Below are 23,324 nucleotides of genomic sequence, written 5' to 3'. Positions count from 1 at the left end.
GATGTTTCAAAGAGTTGGCACATCTGTTTATGTACAGAGCACTTATAATAGCCTTTGCATTGTCGTATTGAAAATTATTGTCTTCCCCCCTGTGGGTCCGGGGGTTAGAATAGGCCCAAGGTATTCTTGCCTGTCATAAGAGGTGACTAAAAGGAGTCTCACACGTTTCGGCCTTTATGTGATGATGCCCTGTAGGGTTTGCCTCCATTTTTGAAAATTTTCCAGAAGAGCGAGCCAATTGGGAATGGGCGTGTTACATGGTGCATAGTGACCATCATGCGCTGAGACCTCTCCCATCCTTCATCAATGTGTATCTTCATTTCTCCTCATTCTCCAGCTGTTGGGGTGTGTTTTCCTCCATCCTGTGTGCAGTTTCGCTTTCTGCACTGTCGATGATAATGGACTTCTCAGCTCGTTTGCACCTGATATCCAGCACAGAAGCCAGTCCGTTGTGGTGGGGCTGCCATGTACCCTCTTTGTTGTAACCCCGTGACCACACAGGGATCGCTCTGCTGCGCCGTTAACTCCCCAAATATGCCTAGGAGTAGATGCCTGTCACCCTGTGGCATCGGGACTCCCCATCCTTCTAGGTGGCCATTGCTGCGGCTGGGTGGCGTCCATGGGGAGGGCCCCTGATCGGAGTGGGTGGCCTCAGTGCAGATGACATGCCATCAAGCGTAGTACGTCATCTCTTGTTGGTGGTCGAACACCAGCAGTCTCTAAGCGGTCAAGGTTTACCTTCAGTGCTATGAAATGCAACCCCAAGTCGTCTCACCCCCTGGAACGCCAAGTGAAGGATGGCAGCGAAGCTTATTCACCCCGGTACCTCGTATGTACGAGAGTTGATGAGGAATCGTTCTTGTCAATGAAACTTCAGTTTTCGTGGACCATTTGGAGGACAAGTTTGGGGAGGTGGAGGGATTGTCCAAAATGTGATCAGGGTAAGTCTTGATCAAAATGGCATCCTCTGCCCAGTCACGAACACTACTTGCCTGTGACAAGCTGGGGGATGTTTCTGTTTCCATCATGCCCCGTAAGAGCTTAACTATGGTCCAGGATATCATTTTTCACAGGGACCATCTTTTGCAGTCTGACAATAAGCTGTGCGCTGAATTAGAACAGTGAGGTGTCCATTTCGTCCGGTGCATCCACCGGGGTCCAAGGGATAATCAAGTTGCCACCGGTGCCTACATCTCTGCCTTCGACAGTGACACATTACCCGAGAAGGTCAAGGTGACGGTATACTGCTGTGACGTAAAGCCATAAATCCCTGCCCCGTTGTGGTGCTTTATGTGCTGCAAGTTCCATCATATGTTTTCCCGCTGTACTTCCAGCGTCACTTGTCGGGATTGTAGAGCCCACATCCCAATACTCCCTGTGCCCTGCCTCCCATCTGTGTCAGTTGCGGAGAGCACCATTCGCCTTGCTCGCCAGACTGCAGAATTCTACAGAAAGAAAGCAAAATAATGGAATACAAGACCCTGGACCGATCGAACCTACACTGAGGCTAAGAGAAAGTATGAGAGGCTACATCCTGTGCATATGACGTCTACCTACACCACCGCTGTGACAACGGTTGTACCTCCTTCCATTCTGCTGCATACAGTTGGCTCTCAGAGCCGTCAGACTCCACCTGCCCCCTTGATGGTGGGAGCAATTCCCTCCCTGTTGCTCCTGCACAACCTACTTCAGGAGCAAACACCCCCCCCCCCCCCCCCCCCACCCAATTATTGGGGACATCAGTGCCCACTTCTCAGCCAGAGAAGTGTAAGTCTTCTTTGCCTCCTCCCGCCAGGAAGGGATTCCTTGGGTCACTCCCTTCCCAGGTTCCTACCAATGGCAAAGCTGACACCTGCCAGTGGCTGAAGCAACCACAGGTAGCTGGTTATAGGGCTTCACAGTCCTCCACAGTCCCCGAGACTGAATCAGTGAAGCCCTCCCAGCTGGACAAACCTAATGAGCAGCGAGAGGAACCTAAAAAGAAAATGTCCCCCAAGAACCAAGGCACTGCGGTCACACCCACACCACCACTACCTACAATCTGTGTGTCCAAGGATGAGGTGGAGATTCTGGCATCTGCTGAGGACCTAGATCTCGCTGTGCCCACAGACACAATGGATGTTGATCGCACAGTTACTCATCTGGTGGCAGCAGGTGACCCTGAGGCGTAGGCTGCCTCATTGAGTGTTTCATGCCTTCCCAGTCTCACGATCACGTCATCCTCCAGTGGAATTGCGGCAGTTTTTTCCACCACCTTATTGAGCTACAGCAACTGTTAAACTGTACACCTGCTTTCTGCAGTGCCCTCCAGGAAACCTGGTTCCTGGCAGTGCAGGCCCTTACCCTTCGTGGCTACAGGGGATTTTACAAGAACCGTAGCGAATGTAATCGAGTGTCAGGTGGAGTTTGTGTCTACGTCCTGAACTCGGTAGGTAGTGATCCTGTATCCCTCCTGCATGCCTCCTCTTGAAGCTGTGGTTGTCAGGATACAGATGATGCAGGAAATAACTGCCTGCAACATGTATCTCCCTCCAGATGGTGCAGTACCCCTGAATGTATTGGCTGCACTGATTGATCAACTCCCTAAACCTTTCCTACTTTTGGGAGATTTTAACGCGCATAACCCCTTGTGGAGTGGCACTATGCTTACTGGCAGAGGTAGGGAGGTCAAAAATTTACTGTCAGAACTCAACCTCTGCCTCTTAAATACAAGTGCCCCCACACATTTCAGTGTGGCACATCACATTCGGCCATTGATCTCTTGGTTTGCAGTCGTGGCCTTTTCCCATCTATCCACTGGAGAGCACATGACAACCTGTGTGGTATTAACCACTTCTCCATCTTCCTGTCACAACCCTGGCATCCTGCCCATGGATACCAACCCAGGTGGGCTTTACAAGGCAGACTGGGAAGCCTTCACCTCTGCTGTCACCGCTGAATCTCCCCCACATGGTGCCTTCAATGTTGTCGTTGAGCAGATCACTGCATCCATCGTTTCTGTGGTGGAAAACTCAGTTCCTCGTTTTCTCTTTAGGGTGCATCTGGCGAAAGACAGTCCCTTGGTAGATGCTGGAAGTCGCTGAGGCAATTTAAGAGCGTCAGTGAGCTCTACAGTGACATAAGTGGCACTTTCCATAGAGCACCTAATAGCCTTTAAGTGGTTCCGTGCCTGCTTTCGCCAGCTTATAAAATGACAGAAACAGGAGTGTTTGGAGAGGTTCGTGTTGACCATTGGGTGCCATACGTCACCTTCTTAAGTCTGGACAAAGATGAGACATCTTTTTGGCCCCAACGCAAATGCGATTGCCGAGCACTTTGCTGAGCACTATGCTCGAGCCTCAGTGTCGGAGAACTACCCCCCCCCCCCCCCCCCCCCCCCCCCACACCCTTTCGCACCCTCAAATGGCAGATGGAAAGGAAACTGCTCCTGGACCAGGTAACTGATGACATCGCTTTTCAGTCTCATAATGCCCAACCTACCAATCTACACCTGTAATAATATATATTTGGTTAAACTGTCTACGACTGTAGGTTCAGAATTTTTAATGCTTCCCAAGGACCCTGAATGCTGTGTACTCTGCGAATATTGAGCATATATTAAGCTAGACATGTCACATGGAAGTATACAGTAATGAACACTAAAATTTATCAATTAATCAGAATTTAATTCACATTACCTGTTGACAAATTCAATAACAATACTAAAACATTACATACCAGTGAACATCATAGGCGTCACCAGCACTAAATTATTGGGGGTAGGGGGAGGGGGGTCTAACTAAATGGGAGATCCTGTTGAGAAAAGCTGAAAAAATTAGGACCTAAAACCACTATTTGGAGCATTCAGGATACATCAACTGTGTACAGGGTTATTACAAATGATTGAAGCGATTTCACAGTTCTACAATAACTTTATTATTTGAGATATTTTCACAATGCTTTGCACACACATACAAAAACTTAAAAAATTTTTTTAGGCATTCACAAATGTTCGATATGTGCCCCTTTAGTGATTCGGCAGACATCAAGCCGATAATCAAGTTCCTCCCACACTCGACGCAGCATGTCCCCATCAATGAGTTCGAAAGCATCGTTGATGCGAGCTCGCAGTTCTGGCACGTTTCTTGGTAGAGGAGGTTTAAACACTGACTCTTTCACATAACCCCACAAAAAGAAATCACATGGGGTTAAGTCGGGAGAGCGTGGAGGCCATGACATGAGTTGCTGATCATGATCTCCACCACGACCGATCCATCGGTTTTCCAATCTCCTGTTTAAGAAATGTCGAACATCATGATGGAAGTGCGGTGGAGCACCATCCTGTTGAAAGATGAAGTCGGTGTCGATAGCGGCCATTACTTCGTGCGAATAAAGAGCTAGCTGCGTTGCACAAGAACGATGTTTTCTAAAACCATGCTGATTACGTATCAATAGATCATTCCCTTCGAGGTGATTCATAATGTTTGAATACAGTATATGCTCCAAAACCCTACTGCAAACCGACATCAATGATATAGGTCTGTAGTTGGATGGATTACTCCTACTACCCTTCTTAAACACTGGTGCGACCTGTGCAATTTTCGAATCTGTAGGTACAGATCTATCGGTGAGTGAGCGGTTGTATATGAGTGCTAAGTAGGGAGCTATTGTATCAGCGTAATCTGAAAGGAACCTAATCGATATACAATATGGACCTGAAGACTTGCCCGTATCAAGCGATTTGAGTTGCTTCGCAACCCCTAAGGTATCTACTTCTAAGAAACTCATGCTAGCAGCTGTTCGTGTTTCAAATTCTGGAATATTCCATTCATCTTCCCTGGTGAAGGAATTTCGGAGAACTGCGTTCAATAACTCCGCTTTAGTGGCACAGTCGTCGGTAACAGTACCATCGGCACTGCGCAGCGAAGGTATTGACTGTGTCTTGCCGCTTGTGTACTTTACATACAACCAGAATTTCTTCGGATTTTCTACCAAATTTCGAGACAGTGTTTCGTTGTGGAACCTATTAAAGGCATCTCACATTGAAGTCCGTGCCAAATTTCGCGCGTCTGTAAATTTTAGCCAATCTTCGGGATTTCGCGTTCTTCTGAACTTCACATGCATTTTCTGTTGCCTCTGCAACAGCGTTCGGACCTGTTTTGTGTACCATGGGGGATCAGTTCCATCTCTTACCAAGTTATGAGGTATGCTATTGCTACTATATCTTTGAATTTGAGCCACATCTCGTCTACATTTGCATAGTCAGTTCGGAAGGAATGGAGGTTGTCTCTTAGGAAGGCTTCTAGTGACACTTTATCCGCTTTTTTGAATAAAATTATTTTGCGTTTGTTTCTGGTGGATTTGGAGGAAACGGTATTGAGCCTAGCTACAATGACCTTGTGATCACTAATCCCTGTATCAGTCATGATGCTCTCTGTCAGCTCTGGATTGTTTGTGGCTAAGAGGTCAAGTGTGTTTTCGCAACCATTTACAATTCACGTGGGTTCGTGGACTAACTGCTCGAAATAATTTTCGGAGAAAGCATTTAGGACAATCTCAGAAGATGTTTTCTGCCTACCACCGGTTTTGAACAAGTATTTTTGCCAGCATATCGAGGGAAGGTTGAAGTCCCGTATGAGTGGGGTATTTATTTGTTATGAGCCTCAAATTTTCTCTGAACTGTTCCGCAACTATATCATCGGAGTCTGGGGGTCGGTAGAAGGAGCCAATTATTAACTTAGTTCGGCTGTTAAGTATAACCTCCACCCATACCAATTCGCGCGGAGTATCTACTTTGACTTCACTACAAGATAAACCACTACCGACAGACACAAACACTCCACCACCAATTCTGCCTACTCTTTCTTTCCCGAACACCGTCTGAGACTTCGTAAAAATTTCTGCAGAACTTATTTCAGGCTTTAGCCAACTTTCTGTACCTATAACGATTTCAGCTTCTGTGCTTTCTATTAGCGCTTGAAGCTCAGGGACTTTCCCAGCACAACTACAACAATTTACAACTACAATTCCGACTGTTCCTTGATCCAAGCACGTCCTGTATTTGCCATGCACCCTTTGAGATTGCAGCCCACCCCGTACTTTCCCGAGGCCCTCTAACCTAAAAAACCGCCCAGTCCACACCACACAGCCTCCGCTACCTGTGTAGCCGCCAGCTGAGTGTAGTGAACTCCTGACCTATTCAGCGGAACCCGAAACCCCACCACCCTATGGCAGAAGTCAAGGAATCTGCAGCCAACATGGTCGCGAAACCGTCTGAGCCTCCACCCGGCTCTGCACCAAAGGTCCGCAGTCGGTTCTGTCAACGATGCTGCAGATGGTGAGCTCTGCCTTCATCTCGCAAGCAAGACCGGCAGCCTTCACCAAATCAGATAGCCGCTGGAATCCAGAGAGAATTTCCTCAGATCCAAAGTGACACACATCATTAGTGGCGACATGTGCCCCCACCTGCAGCTGGCTGCACCCTGTGCTCTTCATGGCATCCGGAAGGACCCTTTCCACATCAGGAATGACCACCCGGAATGCACACGGAGTGCACACTGGATTTCTTCCCCTCCTTAGCTGCCATATCCCTAAGGGGCCCCATTACGTGCCTAACATTGGAGCTCCCAACTACCAATAAGCCCACCCTCTGTGATTGCCCGGACCTTAAAGACTGAGAATCATCCTCTGAAACAGGGCAGGCAGTTGCATCTGGCTCAGCCAGAGACAGTGCCTGAAACCTATTTGTCAGACGCACCGGGGAGTCTTTCTGATCAGCCTCCGGGGACGTCTTCCGCTGCCTGCCACACCTTGGAACGACCTCCCAATCAACCACAGTCGAGGACTCAGCCCCACTACGGGCAGCAACCGAGGCAACCACAGCGGCAGACCGATCTGGGGACAGATGGGACGAGGTTGATATCCCCGTGATACCCAAGTCCGGCTCCACACAGTGGTGCCCATTGGCAACAGCCTCAAGCTGCGCGACCGAAGTCAGCGCCGCTTGCAGCTGTGAGCGAAGGGATGCCAACTCAGCCCTCATCCGAACACAGCAATCACAGTCCCTGTCCATTCTAATCGATGTTGAACAACAGTTACTGAAACACGAGTCAGTGCCTAGATAACGCAAGGGAAACACGCAAAGAATGTATTAACTAACCTGTACAAATGCCTAACGACTGCGCTACAATCTGCCTGAATTTACAATTACAGTAACTAAAACTCGAAATTACACCTCCTATACGAAACTCACACGCAATTTAAGTAAGAATCTACGAAGTAAACACTAAAGCGCGATGCTACAATTCTCAAATACTATAATACGCCCAAAATGTATGAATTAAACAATGCAAGTACCCAAAAACACGTAAAGAAATTAAGAATTAAACTATGTAACAAATAAGTAAGCCAGGGGTATACGACTTGCTGCTGCAGCTGCTTATCCAACGGTGGCAGGGAGCACACTGGCTGTGACCAACCGACACTAACCGTTCAAAACAAAAACAGAAGACAGACGACTACGCGAATTTACACTATTCAGGTACTAAAGCGCGATGCTACAACTCTCAAATACTATAATACACCCGAAATTTATGAATTAAACAATGCAAGTACCCAAAAACACGCAAAGGAATTAAGAATTAAACTATGGAACAAATAAGTAAGCTAGGAGTATACGACTTGCTGCTGCAGCTGCTTATCCAACGGCGGCAGGGAGTACACTGGCCTTTGAAATATACTACAGATTAAGGACTAGGTACCCAAGATGCAAATAGACGAAGTGTATGCACTATAAAGTAACAAAGCTGCCTAAACTAATGTGTATTGCTGTGTTATGAGTAAAGAAATACTTCATTAGTATAATGTCCACACCTGAAGTGACAGAAAATGTCCATCATTTCACCATTACCGTCATAATCAGGTAACCTTGGTCACGAAAGGAGGCTCCATTTATTTAGGAAGCAAATCTGTCACCGTCACAAAGCCCATTGTTTTCCCATTTGTCTTGAATCGGGCACATAAAGTGACATCTTGGACATCAGTTTATGCTCATTTTAAGGTTTATGTGTATCTGTCTCGATAAAAAGTCAAGATACAATTTTAACATTAAATACTATTAGTTACCAGTGTTAATAAATTGCTGCCCTCAAAATTATGAATTTTTTTTTATTCGGGAACTGAGGGAATGCCATATTTTGTGACAATTCGTTCAAGACAGCCAATTTCATAGTAAGCTGCAAAAAATCATTTATTTTGTGTTAACTGTTAATGTGGAATTTTCTTATCCCTTTCTATTGCTGATTACAGGATATACTTCTTAGCGTCTGTTTGTTACTTGATGTCGTAGTTCTTTGCTGTCATGCTGTTGGAACTGCTTGTGGCTGATAATTTTCCCTGTAAGAAACTAAAGTAATCAAAATGCCTGCTGTCACAATTCTAAGTATATAGTGAGCATTCCTGTATCTGGCTTGGAGTGGCCCCACCCCCATACAGGATGTGTGAACAGCATATCTGTGTTTATAGTTCTAGCATTTAGCCACATCTGTCTGTTTCCTCACATGCTATAGGATGATGTTGAAAGGAAGGTGGATTGATCAGAATCAGCAAAGGAAGGAACACATGGAAAACGCTGATAAGGAGGAGGGACAAGGTGATGAAATATCTGTTAAGACATCAAGGAATAACTTCAGTGGTACTAGAGGGAGCTGTGGAGGCTAGAAATGTATGGGAAGACAGAGATTGGAATATATCCAACAAATGGAGTACATGGGATGCAATTGCTGCTCTGAGGTGAAGAGGTTAGCACAGGAGAGGAGTTAGAGACGGACAACATGAAACCAGTCAGAAAACTAGTGACTCAAAAAGAAATTGGTTTTAAATTAGAGCCATAGTGTTCATGGCAAACTTCATGTCTTTGCTGATAGGATTGCTAAATATTATTTATAATATATAAGTGCCATGTAGAGTCAAAAGCATATTTTATCCTGCGTCACTCATCGATGGTGTCAGAAATCTGTCCTTTTTAAAGATTTAAGGGCCCCCCCCCCCCATAAAAACAAATCACGTGGATTAAGGACTGCAGCCGGCTGTGCTTCAGGAGCTCCATAACCACTCCAATATGAAGGAATTGTTCAGACGGTGTCACACATAGATGCAGAAGTTAGTGAAAGCACCATCATGTGTGAACAACATTTTTGTACAATAGGCCAGACTAACTTCTTCAAACAATTCTGCTAAAGGAATGTACAGTAACTAAAAATATTACTTTTTTGTTAATCATGGTGGTAACATATGGGACACTAGGAGATGACTGATAATCCTTTACACAATATTGGCACTCTACAATTGTTGGTAATCCCTTATGTACATAATGTAAGGGCGTTCTGCTCAATCAACGTATTATCAGATGTCTTCCCTTGTGGAATAGGCTTCATCAGTGAAAATGATTTTTATTGAAAGATGCTGGTTTTGTATCTGCTGACTTATAATGAAATTGCAAAAGTTGAGCCTCTGATGGTAGTGTTTCAGCAATAACATCTGCCGCATCTGCATGTAAAAGAGGGTGGAACAGTACTCCCACAGCAGAGCTTTGTGATATTCCAAATACAGTTCAGAGATACTTGGTGCTTGTTTTTCATTGCTCTGCAACAGTTTGCCACAAATTCTATCGATCATTCACATTGTACATCAATTGGCTTCAGTCTCTTAATCCTAGAGATGCCACAAAACCACCTTGCTTCTCAAGTATTTCTCCACTGACTAAAATGTTTGTGTTAATGGGAGGTGCCTCTTGGGAAGTTAGTTTTGGTGCAGTGTCACACAGCTTCTACTCATCCATCTGCAATACCATAGATAAGTTCAGGGTGTATACGAACTGGGAGATCCGGGAAAAACCCGGGAATTTTTTCATCCAGGAGAAAACCGGGAAAAACCCGGGAATTTTTTAGAATTCCGGGAATTTTTCATTTTGTTTTCAGTTAAATTTTTGTAATTTTGATTGGCGAGAACCGATACTCTAAGAAAGGATATTACTGTATCCCACTACTGCAGAATAATACTGCAACAATAAAACATGAACGAGAGGAAAAAAACGAAAATAAAACTTAAATTGCAAAGGAAATGCGTCATATACAGTAACAAAACACAGTGCTCATACAAGCGTCTGCCAACAGCAAAATGTGTCAAAGACTATGTAAAGTTCCATAACAACAGATTGCCTCCGATGAGCGTGACGTCACAACTGTTTACATTAGATTCGTTTTAGCAGTTACGAGCAGGATCATGCGCATGCGCAGTTGAGTAGTACCTTCTACTGGGAAAAATTTTACTGGAGCGCCCAAGCTGCCAGATTCTTGCATGCGCAGCAGGCCCAGATCTAGGAGGGGGGCGGGGGGAAATTCATACTCTTGAGGGGAAGAAACCTTGTTTAACAAAGCGACTAGCATCCAGCGCACGTTAATCTATCGATTATTCATATGACTGAAACGCATCCCTGTCGGTTTTTGAACACATTCTGATTTCTGAATGAATCGAAAGTTGATTTGTGAATGTGTGCATAGTGTACATGATGTCTCTGTCAGGGGAATCCTCATCGCCTGTAGAAACAAACTTTCCTACAGACACAAGGGGCTATAGGAGCTGAGCGGAGTAAGGCCGAACGGATGAATTCCAACCGCTGTCTGATTGTGTGGTTGATTAGGTTTGCGAATGATGGGCGTTGTTATAATTACTAGCTAAATCCATAGATTCAGACTACAGGAGTGGAAATAAACGAATAACAGGTGAGAAAGATTACGTATTACCTTCTCTATGTATCCAAGAAAATGAAATATTGACAGAAAATTTTTGGCCAGATCTCTATACTAGTAAGGGTCAGTTGTACAGTCCCCAGCTAGCAGCCGCTGTCTGGAGGAAGCGCCGAAAACGCATTGTACGAACATGTAGCAACGCCTAACCGGAGAATAATCGCGGGATAACTAAACCGGTGATTATGGCAGAGTTAGTGGATTTAACCTGCAAATAAGCTTTGACATTGGCAGGAATAGTTACAGAATTAGTGATAACAAGACTGTTTGTTAGAATGAGGAAGGAGAAGAAACGGGGACACAACACACATTATGGAACAATATGACGATTCCAAGTTTGTATAAAAATTTCGTACTACTACTTTTTGAGCTCGTACTTGAGAAACTGGAGCATATGAATGAAGTGTGAAACTATTTCCTAATGTAAAGTAGCAGGCCTAATAGGCATTTGATATTGGTACTTTGTGAATTATATTCTGTCGTTACAAAAAAGACCATTTGTGCCAAAACAGTTTCGTTTATTTGGTGTGTATTAAAGTTGTTGCTGTATTAGAAAGGCCTATTTTGTTTTATCTAGCAGACAGTGACAGAATATACTTAATCAAATAGGGAAACAACACCAGTCTTGGGTCCTATTTGCATTAACAGCTTTTTCAGTATTAGGCGATGACGTTTCGACTTTTCATGTAGTAAAACGTTTGACGAGCTTTGATGAGGTAATAGATTCTTTTGCAGAAAGGAAAGCACGCCATGTAAAGCTGTAGCAAGATTAGAGAGAAAAAAATTCTAGGAGCTAAGGATTGAAGAAATGTGTGTTGTCTTGCTTGTCTCATGTCTTTACTGGGTTTATGTGTCCTATATTTAATTTTATGTCACACAAAGCAGCAAGTTGTTAGCTGACAGGGAATAAAGAGTGCAAATTTTCTGAAGGGTTCTTTTTTTAAAGAAAAGAGGCACAAGATGTCAAACCGGCCGATTGTAAGCAGGAGAGGCAGCACAGGACATTTTAATTTCCACTGCCCTGAATATGGTTTGATGGAATCCATAACAAAATATACACGTTTCAATTCCACAGAGCGAAGTAGAGTGACGTGCAATAGAAGAAAGCTGTGTGAAGAGGCGAGACACTGCCCTTTGGCACACTTACGAGCAAATAACATGTCTTGTATTCCCTCGAACACACATGTTTTATGCATCAGACTCTTCAGAAAGGTGTGCGCTGCAAAATGAATATATTTTTGAAAATTCGATTTTTTAAAATATTTGAAGTCCTATCTCAAACTCCCTGGTTCGGAAATATTGTAGATCTGGGGCTGATGCGCAGAGCGGTCTGAGTTACAGTGGGGAAGTGGGTAGTCTCCCGTGACCCATGTTTAGTGATATTGCTGTTTCTTCTTCGTTTATTGTTCTCACTGTGGTGTCACCGCCAGACACCACACTTGCTAGGTGGTAGCCTTTAAATTGGCCGCGGTCCGGTAGTATACGTCGGACCCGCGTGTCGCCACTATCAGTGATTGCAGACCGAGCGCCGCCACACAGTAGGTCTAGAGAGACGTCTTAGCAATCGCCCCAGTTGTACAGCGGACTTTGCTAGCGATGGTTCACTGACAAATTACGCTCTCATTTGCCGATACGATAGTTACCATAGCCTTCAGCTACGTCATTTGCTATGACCTAGCAAGGCGCCATTATCAATTGCTATTTATCTTGTGATGCATGTACCGTCAGACCGATGTTCACCAATTATGGATTAAAGTTAAGTATTCCAGAAGCTACGTACCGTTTTTGCTAGTCTCAATTCCTTATCATTTTTCAGACCTCACGCCAGCCTGTGTGAGTTTAAACGCGTGCCCTTCGGCCTCCCGTCCTAGTGGATTGGCTGTCTTGACAGTCCACAAAACTCACGTCAAATGAAAACAAAACAGATTTCTGTGGCTGGGAGCTATAAAGTGAATTAAAATACATTCACATAATTACGGAAGGCTGAAATGTGTTATTAGTTGCAGATTTTATTTTATTTCCACCTTTCTGACAGTCAACCATTAATTGCCTTGCAGAACTAAGAAGTTATTTTTGCCGGTTTGCTAAAGAAATTTTCTTTTATTAATCTTTTCCGCTGAGGCAGACAATGTATTTGAAATGAAGTGTTTAATTCCACACACTGTTCGCTGCATTTCAAGTGCACATTTACAACTTCTAGCACGTATGGCATTATGCCATAATAAAGAACCAAATATGAGATAACACAGTACTGGTACTCCAAGAAAATCTACATCCCAAAAACCACATTGAAAAGCTTAATATCAGGTCATGGCCTACTTAACTGGGAATCTGGACATACAAATGTGCACTTTAAATGTGCAAATTTTAGTATGGGTCACGAAATTCCAATGCTTTTTGAGTATCCTCTGATGATTTGTTTCTTTATGACATAATGTACGATCTTTTAATGTTTTACACGCACGAACATACGGGCTCCCTACGACAACGTAGCTGCGCAACTGCAGTGACGCCTGTCATCTGGCGCTCGCTGGTAACATGTGCGATAATGTACGATGAATTTCTTAAATCACAGAGAATTTGAATCTCATTTAAAAATCAACTCTTTGATGACGAGCAATTTAGATGATTTTCGAGCCCAGAAGATCAGACATTTCTGTCATTATTAAAAATTTTACTGACACATTTGTGTGATATATCTTAAATTGTAATACACGCATAAAAGACCAACATTGTATGTGAAAGCTTAGATTCTCTTGCAGCGTATTAATTTTACAGACCACTATTATATTTGAAAGCTTTGCGTTTCGTGTAGCAACACTATGTATATTAATTTAAACCATTAACTTTTTCTGTTTGTGTGTTCGCACTACTTAACAGTGATGTCGCTATTGGCTGACTACATCACGTGTCCAAAGCTCTGAATACCCGCTGTCATCGGCTGGCGAGATCACGTGACATGAGCTATGACTGGCTTGCAAAAGTGCATCGCAATCTCGATTTCAATGCTTCAGAATGTAACATGCGGTGTTTGGTGGAATTCGAATTTATACTTTTGTAATACAAAAATATGCAGCGTACTTGTTGCTGCACATCAAAGATCTTTCCAAAACGGGTTTTTTTCCCTGTGTTTAGTTTTCTAAAGTGCCGGGAAATTCTACTCCCCATGTATAAAACCATAATCATTCAAAGGGCTTATACAGTTCCGAGATACAATGTACTGCCAGTTAACAGGGGAAAAGTATGTTTTCACCCGGGAGAAAGTGTATTTTTAACCGGGAAATCCGGGAATTTTTTTTCCTTGTCCGCGTAAACACCCTGAAGTTGCATGTTGCCATATACCTGATTTGTGAAAATTACCACAGATATGATATTGCAAAGCATCCTTTAGCAGCTGTTGGTGCAGTGCATGTCGGCTAGAGTGAACAATGTAGCACTGATGTAAACAATGTTGTTCCTTAATTGGTGGAACTCTCTTTCCGATTGCAGTTCGAACTTCATGTGACATGACACTGTACATTCAGTCACTGGTAGCAGTGTGTGATTCACAGCTTCTCATAGAATTGCTCATGCTGTACAATGAGGTAACTTTCTTGCCTTATCAGTCCAGTACTGCCTGATGCAAATCAAGAGAATAACTTGTGCAGGTCATGATGTTCTTCATTATTCCTTTAAATGACTAACATTATTTTCTTTTTTTTAAAAAAAATAATAATTCCAAGAGGAAAAAAACAGTAGTTCTACACTTTTAGTACATAGTAGTATGCAGTCCTTTGAGTATTTTTCCTCATTTATGATTCACCCTAATTTATGGCAATATTGCCCTGGTACAGTCCATGGAATGGTACAGATGCTATGTGGGAAAAGACATTCTACACCTATGTGTATACTTCATAAGCCACTGCATGCACTCTACATTGTGGGTGGTTACTTTGTACAATTGCTATTCTTTCCCTTTCCTGTTTCACTCACAAATGGAGTGAAAGAAAACGAATCGTTTCTTGCCTATTCTGCCTTGTTCTGTCCTTGCAGTCTTTATGTAAGATGAACATTGGAGTCACTAGAATCATTCTGCAGCCTTGGTGCACAGAGTTGTATGAGCTGATAACAATTAAGTTGCTGATGATACTGTAAGTAGTTGTATTTTCTGGGGTGAGGATAGTGGTGATGTAAGCGATAATTTTTTGCTTCAGTGTGTTTGGTCTCATGAACAAACTGGCTTTCTGGTCATGATAAACAGAAATAATTTAAATTATCTTCTGATGTTAAGCCATACGAACAATTGGTGGTGTTTCTGGTACCTATTCTGTGGAGTGGCTGAAGAAGTTACCCCGTTGTAAACACATCTTTATGATGGATATTCGGTGTTGTGTATCAGACATCGAATCCAAAATCCCAGTTTGTAGATTGTAGCTCTAATATCTTCTGTGTCACTATGTTTCTTTGCACACATTGTTTGACTTGCTACAAATTAGTGGTGTCATTTAATGCATTGAAATTGAGGTTAAAGATCTGTTTAGTGGTACACAGTGTAAACATTATTTTGTGGGTGTAATTGTATTTTTCAATATTTTCATGTGCTTTTTTTCCCCCCACTTTAGACCCTCCATCAGGAAGCGCTGATGTGGAATGTCAGCTTCTGGAAGCAGCCAAGGCAGGAAACACAGACCAAGTACAAAGGCTTTTAACTTCCTATCCACATATCGTCAATTGCAGAGATCTGGATGGCAGGTAAGCCAACACAGAATTTGATATAATAATAAGTCATAATTATCTGCTTCGTCCACCCATTCCCTTTGCACTTTCATAAGTTCATCTTCATATGCCACTACCAGAACCAACATCAACATGACCAGTAGGTATATTTTATCTTCTCCTTATAAACTACTGTGTATGCTTTCTGACAGTGGAGAAAATTTGCAGTACATTGAAGGAGAAAGCAAAGTAAAAACAATCCAACACAGGCATAAGCAACTTGCTATATCCATCATTGTCACATCTTATTTGATGGGTCAGCAAACGAGGCTTCAACACCAGTTACGGTTCTTCAACTTCTCTCCCTGTTCAGTACTGTCCCAGGTATGCCCCCTCTACCCATTGTCAGATTTCACCATGTGCTCATACCCGTGTCTTGAGATCTTCCTTTAGAAACTTGCTGAAGTGTGACCATTATTATAGTAAGAACAGTGTCATTTACACAAAGGATGAAACACTACTACTACTACTACTACTACTACAGCACACTTACTGGCAACAACATTGTACAAGTTTGTGAATGCCTAATTTCCAGTTTCAACTTTCAGTTGTGTTTTTTTACTATGTGCTGTTAGAAATACAACGGTTATACTTTAATGAGAAGTGAAGCTTACCTCCATTCAAGCGAAAATTTGTTATTCCTTAAAACAAATGTGGGCTAATTCTTCATCTTTCAGATTTGCAGCTCTTGTCTTTTCTTTCTGCGTCTTCAGCTAAATTGTGGGATATAGGTTCCGCCATTTTGCAAACACATTGTTTTTTTCTTTTTACCCAGATGTGTTTCAGCACCTCCTTGTCGTCATCAGTGGGGTTTCGAATATTGAAAAGTGTAAGAAGTTATTGTATTTTAGCTTGTAATTGATCTAACAAATTGAGGCCTCAAGAAAGTGGTTTTTGTAAACTGTGATTTTTACATTACATGGTTTTGCAGGACCAACTGTATGGTGTCCTGTACTGATAGCTTGTCATCTGCAAACCAAATGATGTAAATGTGAATTTCATCGGCTCGTTAACACATCCCTTGATTTTTTTTTTAAAAACGTGATTTTGGTGTGTCAAAATGTTTTGCCTGTCTACTTGTTACTACTCCTGTTTTGTTGTGACTTACCCTTCTTCTTTTGCATTCTAGGACACTGCACATACCTATAGATGTACTTTGTGTAATTTTATAATTTAACAACATTTTACTTTGCAAAAGGCAGTGAGTGCTGTGTTGTTGTGTTTCCTAAACCCGTCAATATGGATTTGTTCCCGAGAGAGTTTGGCGCCAAATTTGAATTTTGTTTTCTCTCACACCCCCACCCCAGGCGCGCGCGCGCGCGTGTGTGTGTGTGTGTGTGTGTGTGTGTGTGTGTGTGTGTGTGTGTGTGTGTGTGTGTGTGTGTGTGTGTGTGTGCGCGTGTGTGTGCGCGCGCGCGTGTGCGCGCTGTTGTTGTTGTTGTTGTTGTTGTTGTACTGTTGTGTCTTGCATGTGGTCATTGTTTGTATGTTGCATTGATTGGTGTTGTGTGTGTTGCGCTTTTGTTCATTTTCTGTTTTTAAAATTTGTTTGTTTAATTTCTGTATCATGTGGGGCTTGTAACTATTTTCCTGTCTGTTTTATTGTGTTGAGCTCCTGTGTGTAATTCAGTTTGCTTACAGGTGTTCTGTTGAATCTGTGGAGCATGAGTCTGGAGCTTGCTTGCTTGTTTGCCACCGGGTGGTTCAATGATTGCAAATGGTGATGCTCGTGGTTGTCGGTTTCGTGAATATTGTGAAATTGCGGCTGGCAGCTCTCTCTCTCTCTCTCTCTCTCTCTCTCTCTCTCTCTCTCTCTCTCTCTCTTTTAAGGTCCATAAAATTTTGTGTGTTGTCTTGTTTCTAATGTGAAGTGAATTTTTGAGTATAAGTTGTTTATTTTCACGTGTAGCTGTTGTATATGTGTGTGTCTGGTTCATCAGTCAATCATATTATGTTATCAACGTAACGATACCAGTATATAATTTATTTTTTTATTCTTATTATGTCTTTGTTGAACAGAAAATAATGTAGTGCTGTTATGGTCCTTAATATGGTTGCTATTTCCTTAATGTGTGAGACTGGTGTGTTTACTTGTTGTTTTAGTCTTAGTATGGTGATGTTGATTGTTTCATTTACTGGAATACAAGTGTACGCTGATGTGACATCAAATGATATGAGACTTGCTGTTTTCTGTTTTCATAAGTGGATATGTTATTTAGTAATGTGTGTGTATGTTGGACTAAATGGTATGATGTAGATGACAAAACACTACACTAATGAAAGGCACATTATTTAACATATTAAAGAAACTTTACAGAAAAGGCAACACAAACAGCCAAGGGAGCTTAGTGCCCACACGCACACACACATATTTAAGTAAACAAAATTCAGATTCAGTGCTAAACTCTCTCTGGAACAAATGAATGCTGACAGGGTTAGGAAACACAACACCATAGTGCTCAACACATTTTGTGAATCAAAAAGGCGTTTATGAGAAAGAAATTACACAAAGTACATTAATATGTATGTGCTTTGTCCTCAGAACACAAAAGGAGGAGGACTAATCACAATTAAACGTGAGTAGAACAAATGTATACGCAAAACATTTCGACTTGCAAAATCTTCTTCTTCTTCTTCTTTTTTTTAAAAAAAAAAAAAAAAAATCGAGGGATGTGTTAACTCAACGATAAAATTAACATTTACTTCATATGGTATGTAGATGACAAGCTGTCGGTGTAGGACACCATACAGCTGGTCCTGCAAAACCGTATAATGTAAAATCATGGTGAGAAACCAAATGAACAAAAACTTTCTTTAGGTCTCACTTTGTTAGATCAGTTACAACCTGAAATATATTCACTTTTTACAGTTTTCAAAAAGCAAAAACCCACTGATGATGGCTCGGATGTGCTGAAACGTGTTTGGGTAAAAAGAAAAAACAAAAACCCAGAACGTATACCCTAAAGTGGGTTAATTGCTTTGCACAGTGGCTAGTTTAAATAGTGAAGGTGTAGGGTATTATAAATTTGTAGACTATAAAGATCTTCAAAATCCTTCAGTTTCATAAATTTTTATCTATTTCTGTCTTAGTGTCAGTGGAGGCAGTTAAACATTACAGTACTTGCATAAGAAGACTGAGCTCATTGTTTCTTCAGGTGCTGTGATGCCAGCCAGGTAAATTTACCAAAAAGTGCATATTCCAAGAAGTGTCACTCTTGTCAAAAGTTATTGACTTTTAAGCTCATTCAGCTTTAAATGTGAAGGATTGATATTTCAAGACAAATGCCTCCATTCTGTTAAAGATATAAAAGTACTCGTGAAACAGTATTTGCATCCAGAATTACTCCTTCATCTCAGAGTTACCAACTTTTCATTACCTCAAGCCTTGTGTGAAAGAATGATTGATTGATGTTTCATTGACAAACATTTTGAACTATAGTATGGAAGCTAATACAAGAAAGTTTGTAATGTGAGCCCACACTTACATCTGAAAATGATAAAGATAGTTGACAGTATCTTTGTCACAAAATGGCTAGCTTCTTCCAACAAAAGGAAATGATTCAGCTTTATTTTTTCTCCAAGCACCAAAAGCATTTGAGCAAGTAACTAGAAATGAGTGTGCATCATCTATGCCCCAGGCACACATGTAACAAAATAGTTCACAATTGTACAGCATTAGCACTTGTGCTACAGTAATCTTCAAAAGTCATACAATTTTCTCATAAATCTCAACTTGTGTTTCATACCATGTGAGGTGGCACAGTGGTTAACACGCTGGACTCGCACTAGGGAGGACAGTGGTTCAAACCTGCATCTGGTCACCCGAGCTTGTGCTCCGTCTCTGATGACCTCATTGTCGACAAGACATTAAACACTAATCTCTTCCTACTCCTTGTGTTTCGTACAACAGCATATTTGACCCATTAAAGATGTGTTATCATAGGTGAGAGCTGAATTTAGTTCCTACGATGTAACTGCCTGGCAAATGGCAGCAAATACTGTTGTACCAGGGGCAAAATTTCTCTTTGTTTATGATATAGTTTGAATAACTTTTAGGTAACCACGTGGTCATCCAGACTGCTGCTGTATCGTGTCAAGTGTTTAAATCATATAAACAAAATACTGTAGATCATCTCTTCTTCGTATGAGTGATCAACTGAAGTGGTCTCATGTTTAGCAAACTCGATTTGCATTTGAGAGGGTGGTTCAAATCTCTGTCAGGTCATTTTAATTTAATTTCCTCAGGGTTTCTCAATTCACTTGAGACTAATAGCCTTTAGTATAACCTTCCATTTGTTGATCATTTTCTCAAACCAAGACATTGCTCTCAAATTGTAGTTTATTCTTCACAACTGTGCTGCTCTGCCCACTTACAAGAGGACCTCATGACCTGGCTCTCTTTGATTTTCTTCATACTTACAGGATGTGGAGGCCAGTTCCTGGACATCAGTTTCCTAAAGCAACAAATGCAATTCTTAAAAAAAAACCACTCCTGAAAGTTGAAGATATCAGAGATCTGTTAAGTACGAAACGTTTTGTGTATGTAACAAAGTTGCCAGTAGTTAAGCACATGTAAAAGACTTCAAATTGTGAGGTCCATAGTTCGATTCTTGCTAGAAGCAATTCTTTCCTATTGTTTCAATTCTCTTTTTGTCATCAAATAGAAACATTAATTAACAAATATTGAACAATAATTTTAAGAAAAAGTAACATCATTCTATTTTTGAATACTGTTCACATAGAAATGCAGATATTCAAAATAAATTAACACCTAGCATGAAAATGTGAAATGTCAAATAGGAAATACAATTCTATGTTATTTCTAGCAATACCAGAGAAGGCAAGTTGCTACTCACCATATAGCGGAGATGCTGAGTCGTGATAGGCACAACAAAAAGATTCACACAATTATTGCTTTAAGTCATTAAGTCCTTTGTCAGCAGTAGACACAGTGGTGCAGGAGAGTCTATGCAGAATGAACGTTGGGAAGAAAAGCGTACATGAAAATTCAAATAACTGGTTAGGGCCAATCAATTTTGCGATTGCTCCAACAGCCTTCACCCATGAGAAGTCTCATGAAGAGACATGGAAATCACTAGATGGGGAAACCATAAACTAAATTGATCACTTGTTGATAGATATGAAGAAAAAGAAGAACATAAAAGATGTCAGGTCATACAGAGAAACAGATGGGGTTTACTTTCTACTTGTTAGGATGGTAAAACTGCAAATTCAATATTGGAGGAAACAAATGAGCAACAGCACACGACGTTTGATGTATATAAACTGTATCAGATTGAGATAGCTAGAAAGTACCATGTGTCTGTAAGGAATGTGTGCGAGACACTTTTGCCGAAGGAACAAAGTGACAAAGTGGTTGGTGTTGATATGAGTGGACCAGAATAAAGGAAGGGGTGTCGGATACAGCAGAGGAGGTGACGGGTGAAATGAAATGGAAGAAAAGAAATTGGTTTAATCAAATGTATGAGGAAACTGTAAAAGGAAGAAGAAAATCCAGTAACAGGTGGATAAACAGTGGAAAAAAAATCATGTAGAATATGTGAATGTGAAATGAGACAAAACAAGAATATTGAGGGCAGAAAAGAGGAAAGATCTGACTCCCGTGCCGAAAGAAAATGAGACAGCAGGTCAAAGAAACAGCAGTATACAAAGTATACAAAATATCAAACAAGTGGGAAATGGAAGAAGAGACAAGTCTCTAGTCATTAATGATAAAGATAGGCAGAGTTGAAAAAGAAATGATCCTAGAAAGTTGGACAGACTATGTTCTTAGTCTGTTAAATGCAGAAAACCAGAAGAGATGTTTCAGTAAACAGAACAAGAAAAGAACTATGAAACAGTTGGTGTTAATGAAAGGGGTGTGAGAAAAACAGTAAATAGTCTGAAGAAGAAGAAGAAGAAGAAGAAGAAGAAGAAGAAGAAGGTACCAGGAGATGATCAAGGAGGGAGGAAAGGCATGTTCAGGTGTTGAACAGACTAGTAAAAAAAATGGTTCAAATGGCTCTGAGCACTACGGGACTTAAAATCTATGGTCATCAGTCCCCTAGAACTTAGAACTACTTAAACCTAACTAACCTAAGCACAGCACACAACACCCAGTCATCACGAGGCAGAGAAAATCCCTGACCCGGCCGGGAATCGAACCCGGGCGTGGGAAGCGAGAACGCTACCGCATGACCACGAGCTGTGGACAGACTAGTCAAAATAAGGTAAAAAGAGAGAGAGACCAACAGAATGGGAGCTAGCTGTCATTCTACCAATCCACAAAAATAAAAGAAAAAAGACTGTAATAATTGTAAAATAGATTTCACTGCTGAATATGAGCTACAAGATCTTATCCTTAATAATAATGGAAAAACTTGAGCCATGAGCCAATGAAATAGCAGGGAATTACCAACCAGGTTTAAGGTAAAAAAAATCTGCAATTGACCATATATTTAATATGAGACAGTATTGGGAATTTAACAAACCAGTATTTAACACTGTCATAGACTTTTCAAAGATAGACAATAGTGTCCATAGAGTGAGCTTTTACAGCATCCCTAGGGAGTTTGGAGTACGTGAGAAATTAATCAAACAGTTAAAAACATTTACAGCAGAGGTGAAAGCTATAGTAAGATATCAAGGAGGAATATTGAAGGAAGTAGAGATACAAACTGGGGTACAACGAGGTGATGCTTTGTCACCCATAAAAAGTTGTGCACAAGACGAGAAAAGTAGGAAACAGCATCAGTCTGAATGGAAATCTGCAGATGCTAGTGTATACAGATGATATGACAGTTATACCAGAGTTGTCAAGAAAAGAAGTGATAAAATAAGTGAAGAACATGTAAAAACGGTGAAGGATGTGAACAGTAGTGCAGGGCAAGCGGGCTTAAGAATAAATCCAGAAAAGACAGAAGTGACGGAACTAATTAGAATGTGCTTAGGGATTTACAAGTGTGACAGACTAAGCTGAAGATAGCTGAGATCATATTTCAGCAGGTGAAATGATTTCCAGATAGAAGTAAACCAACAAATTGTTAATTTATGTAATAGCTTAAAACCAATCCTGAAAGCAAACATAATCTCAACAGAAGTTAAAATGAAATAATGTAATACAATAATTGCTCCAGTGCTGGTGCATGATATAAAAATACTGAGTACAACAAGAGTGATAGAGAACAACTGATTGTGTTTGAGAGAAAGATTTGTGGGCCAGTGAAGAGAGAAACAGGGTGGAGGAAACTAAAATATGAGGAAATGTACACTGTGATGAAGCAGACTAATATTATACAAAAAGCAAAGGTTAAACAACTACAATGGAGTGGACATGTTGCAAGATCAACAGATGATGTCATTCAAAAATTATTGTTGGTAGGAAGGCTAGAGGCTTTGCGCCTTTGGGGAAGAACACAAACAAGAGGGAAAATGATTATGGGAAGACCTGCAGTAACAGGGGTTCACAAGAAACTGGTTGGAAGTTGCACAGAACAGCATCTGCTAGAGGCAGTTTGTAAGGTTGGCGCATGGTCTACACGGTCCCTAATTGCTGATTAAGTGAAGTGTTTTTCAAGGTGTGGTTGATATTGGAGATTAGGCTGTGATATGTTTGTGGTCATAGCTAATTTTTCTGAGGACAGGAAAATATATTTGGTGGTTGTGCAAAATATTATCTGTCTGTAGTCTCTGACAACTGCCTCTAGCCTTTGGCACACAATTAGTATTTCAAGTTGCAAGGCTGTTGGGGAGGGTTTTTTGATATGGGACATGTGACAGCTATAA

The 23,324-nt window shown here is 41.4% G+C and overlaps 1 protein-coding gene across 2 annotated transcripts in view; it reads left to right on the top strand.

The window, feature by feature from the left end:
• LOC124619201 (poly [ADP-ribose] polymerase tankyrase) overlaps positions 1–23,324 on the top strand; it is a 301,869-nt gene that overhangs the window by 169,592 nt on the left and 108,953 nt on the right. For both annotated transcript variants that reach the window (XM_047145420.1, XM_047145419.1), the window contains exon 8: positions 15,386–15,515. In XM_047145420.1, the coding sequence (XP_047001376.1) occupies positions 15,386–15,515 (130 nt within the window). The remainder of the gene's footprint in view (positions 1–15,385; positions 15,516–23,324) is intronic.

The sequence above is a fragment of the Schistocerca americana genome, chromosome 6, assembly GCF_021461395.2.
Source record: "Schistocerca americana isolate TAMUIC-IGC-003095 chromosome 6, iqSchAmer2.1, whole genome shotgun sequence".
NCBI classification, from domain to species: domain Eukaryota; kingdom Metazoa; phylum Arthropoda; class Insecta; order Orthoptera; family Acrididae; genus Schistocerca; species Schistocerca americana.
This window is presented reverse-complemented; position numbering and strand designations above follow the sequence as displayed.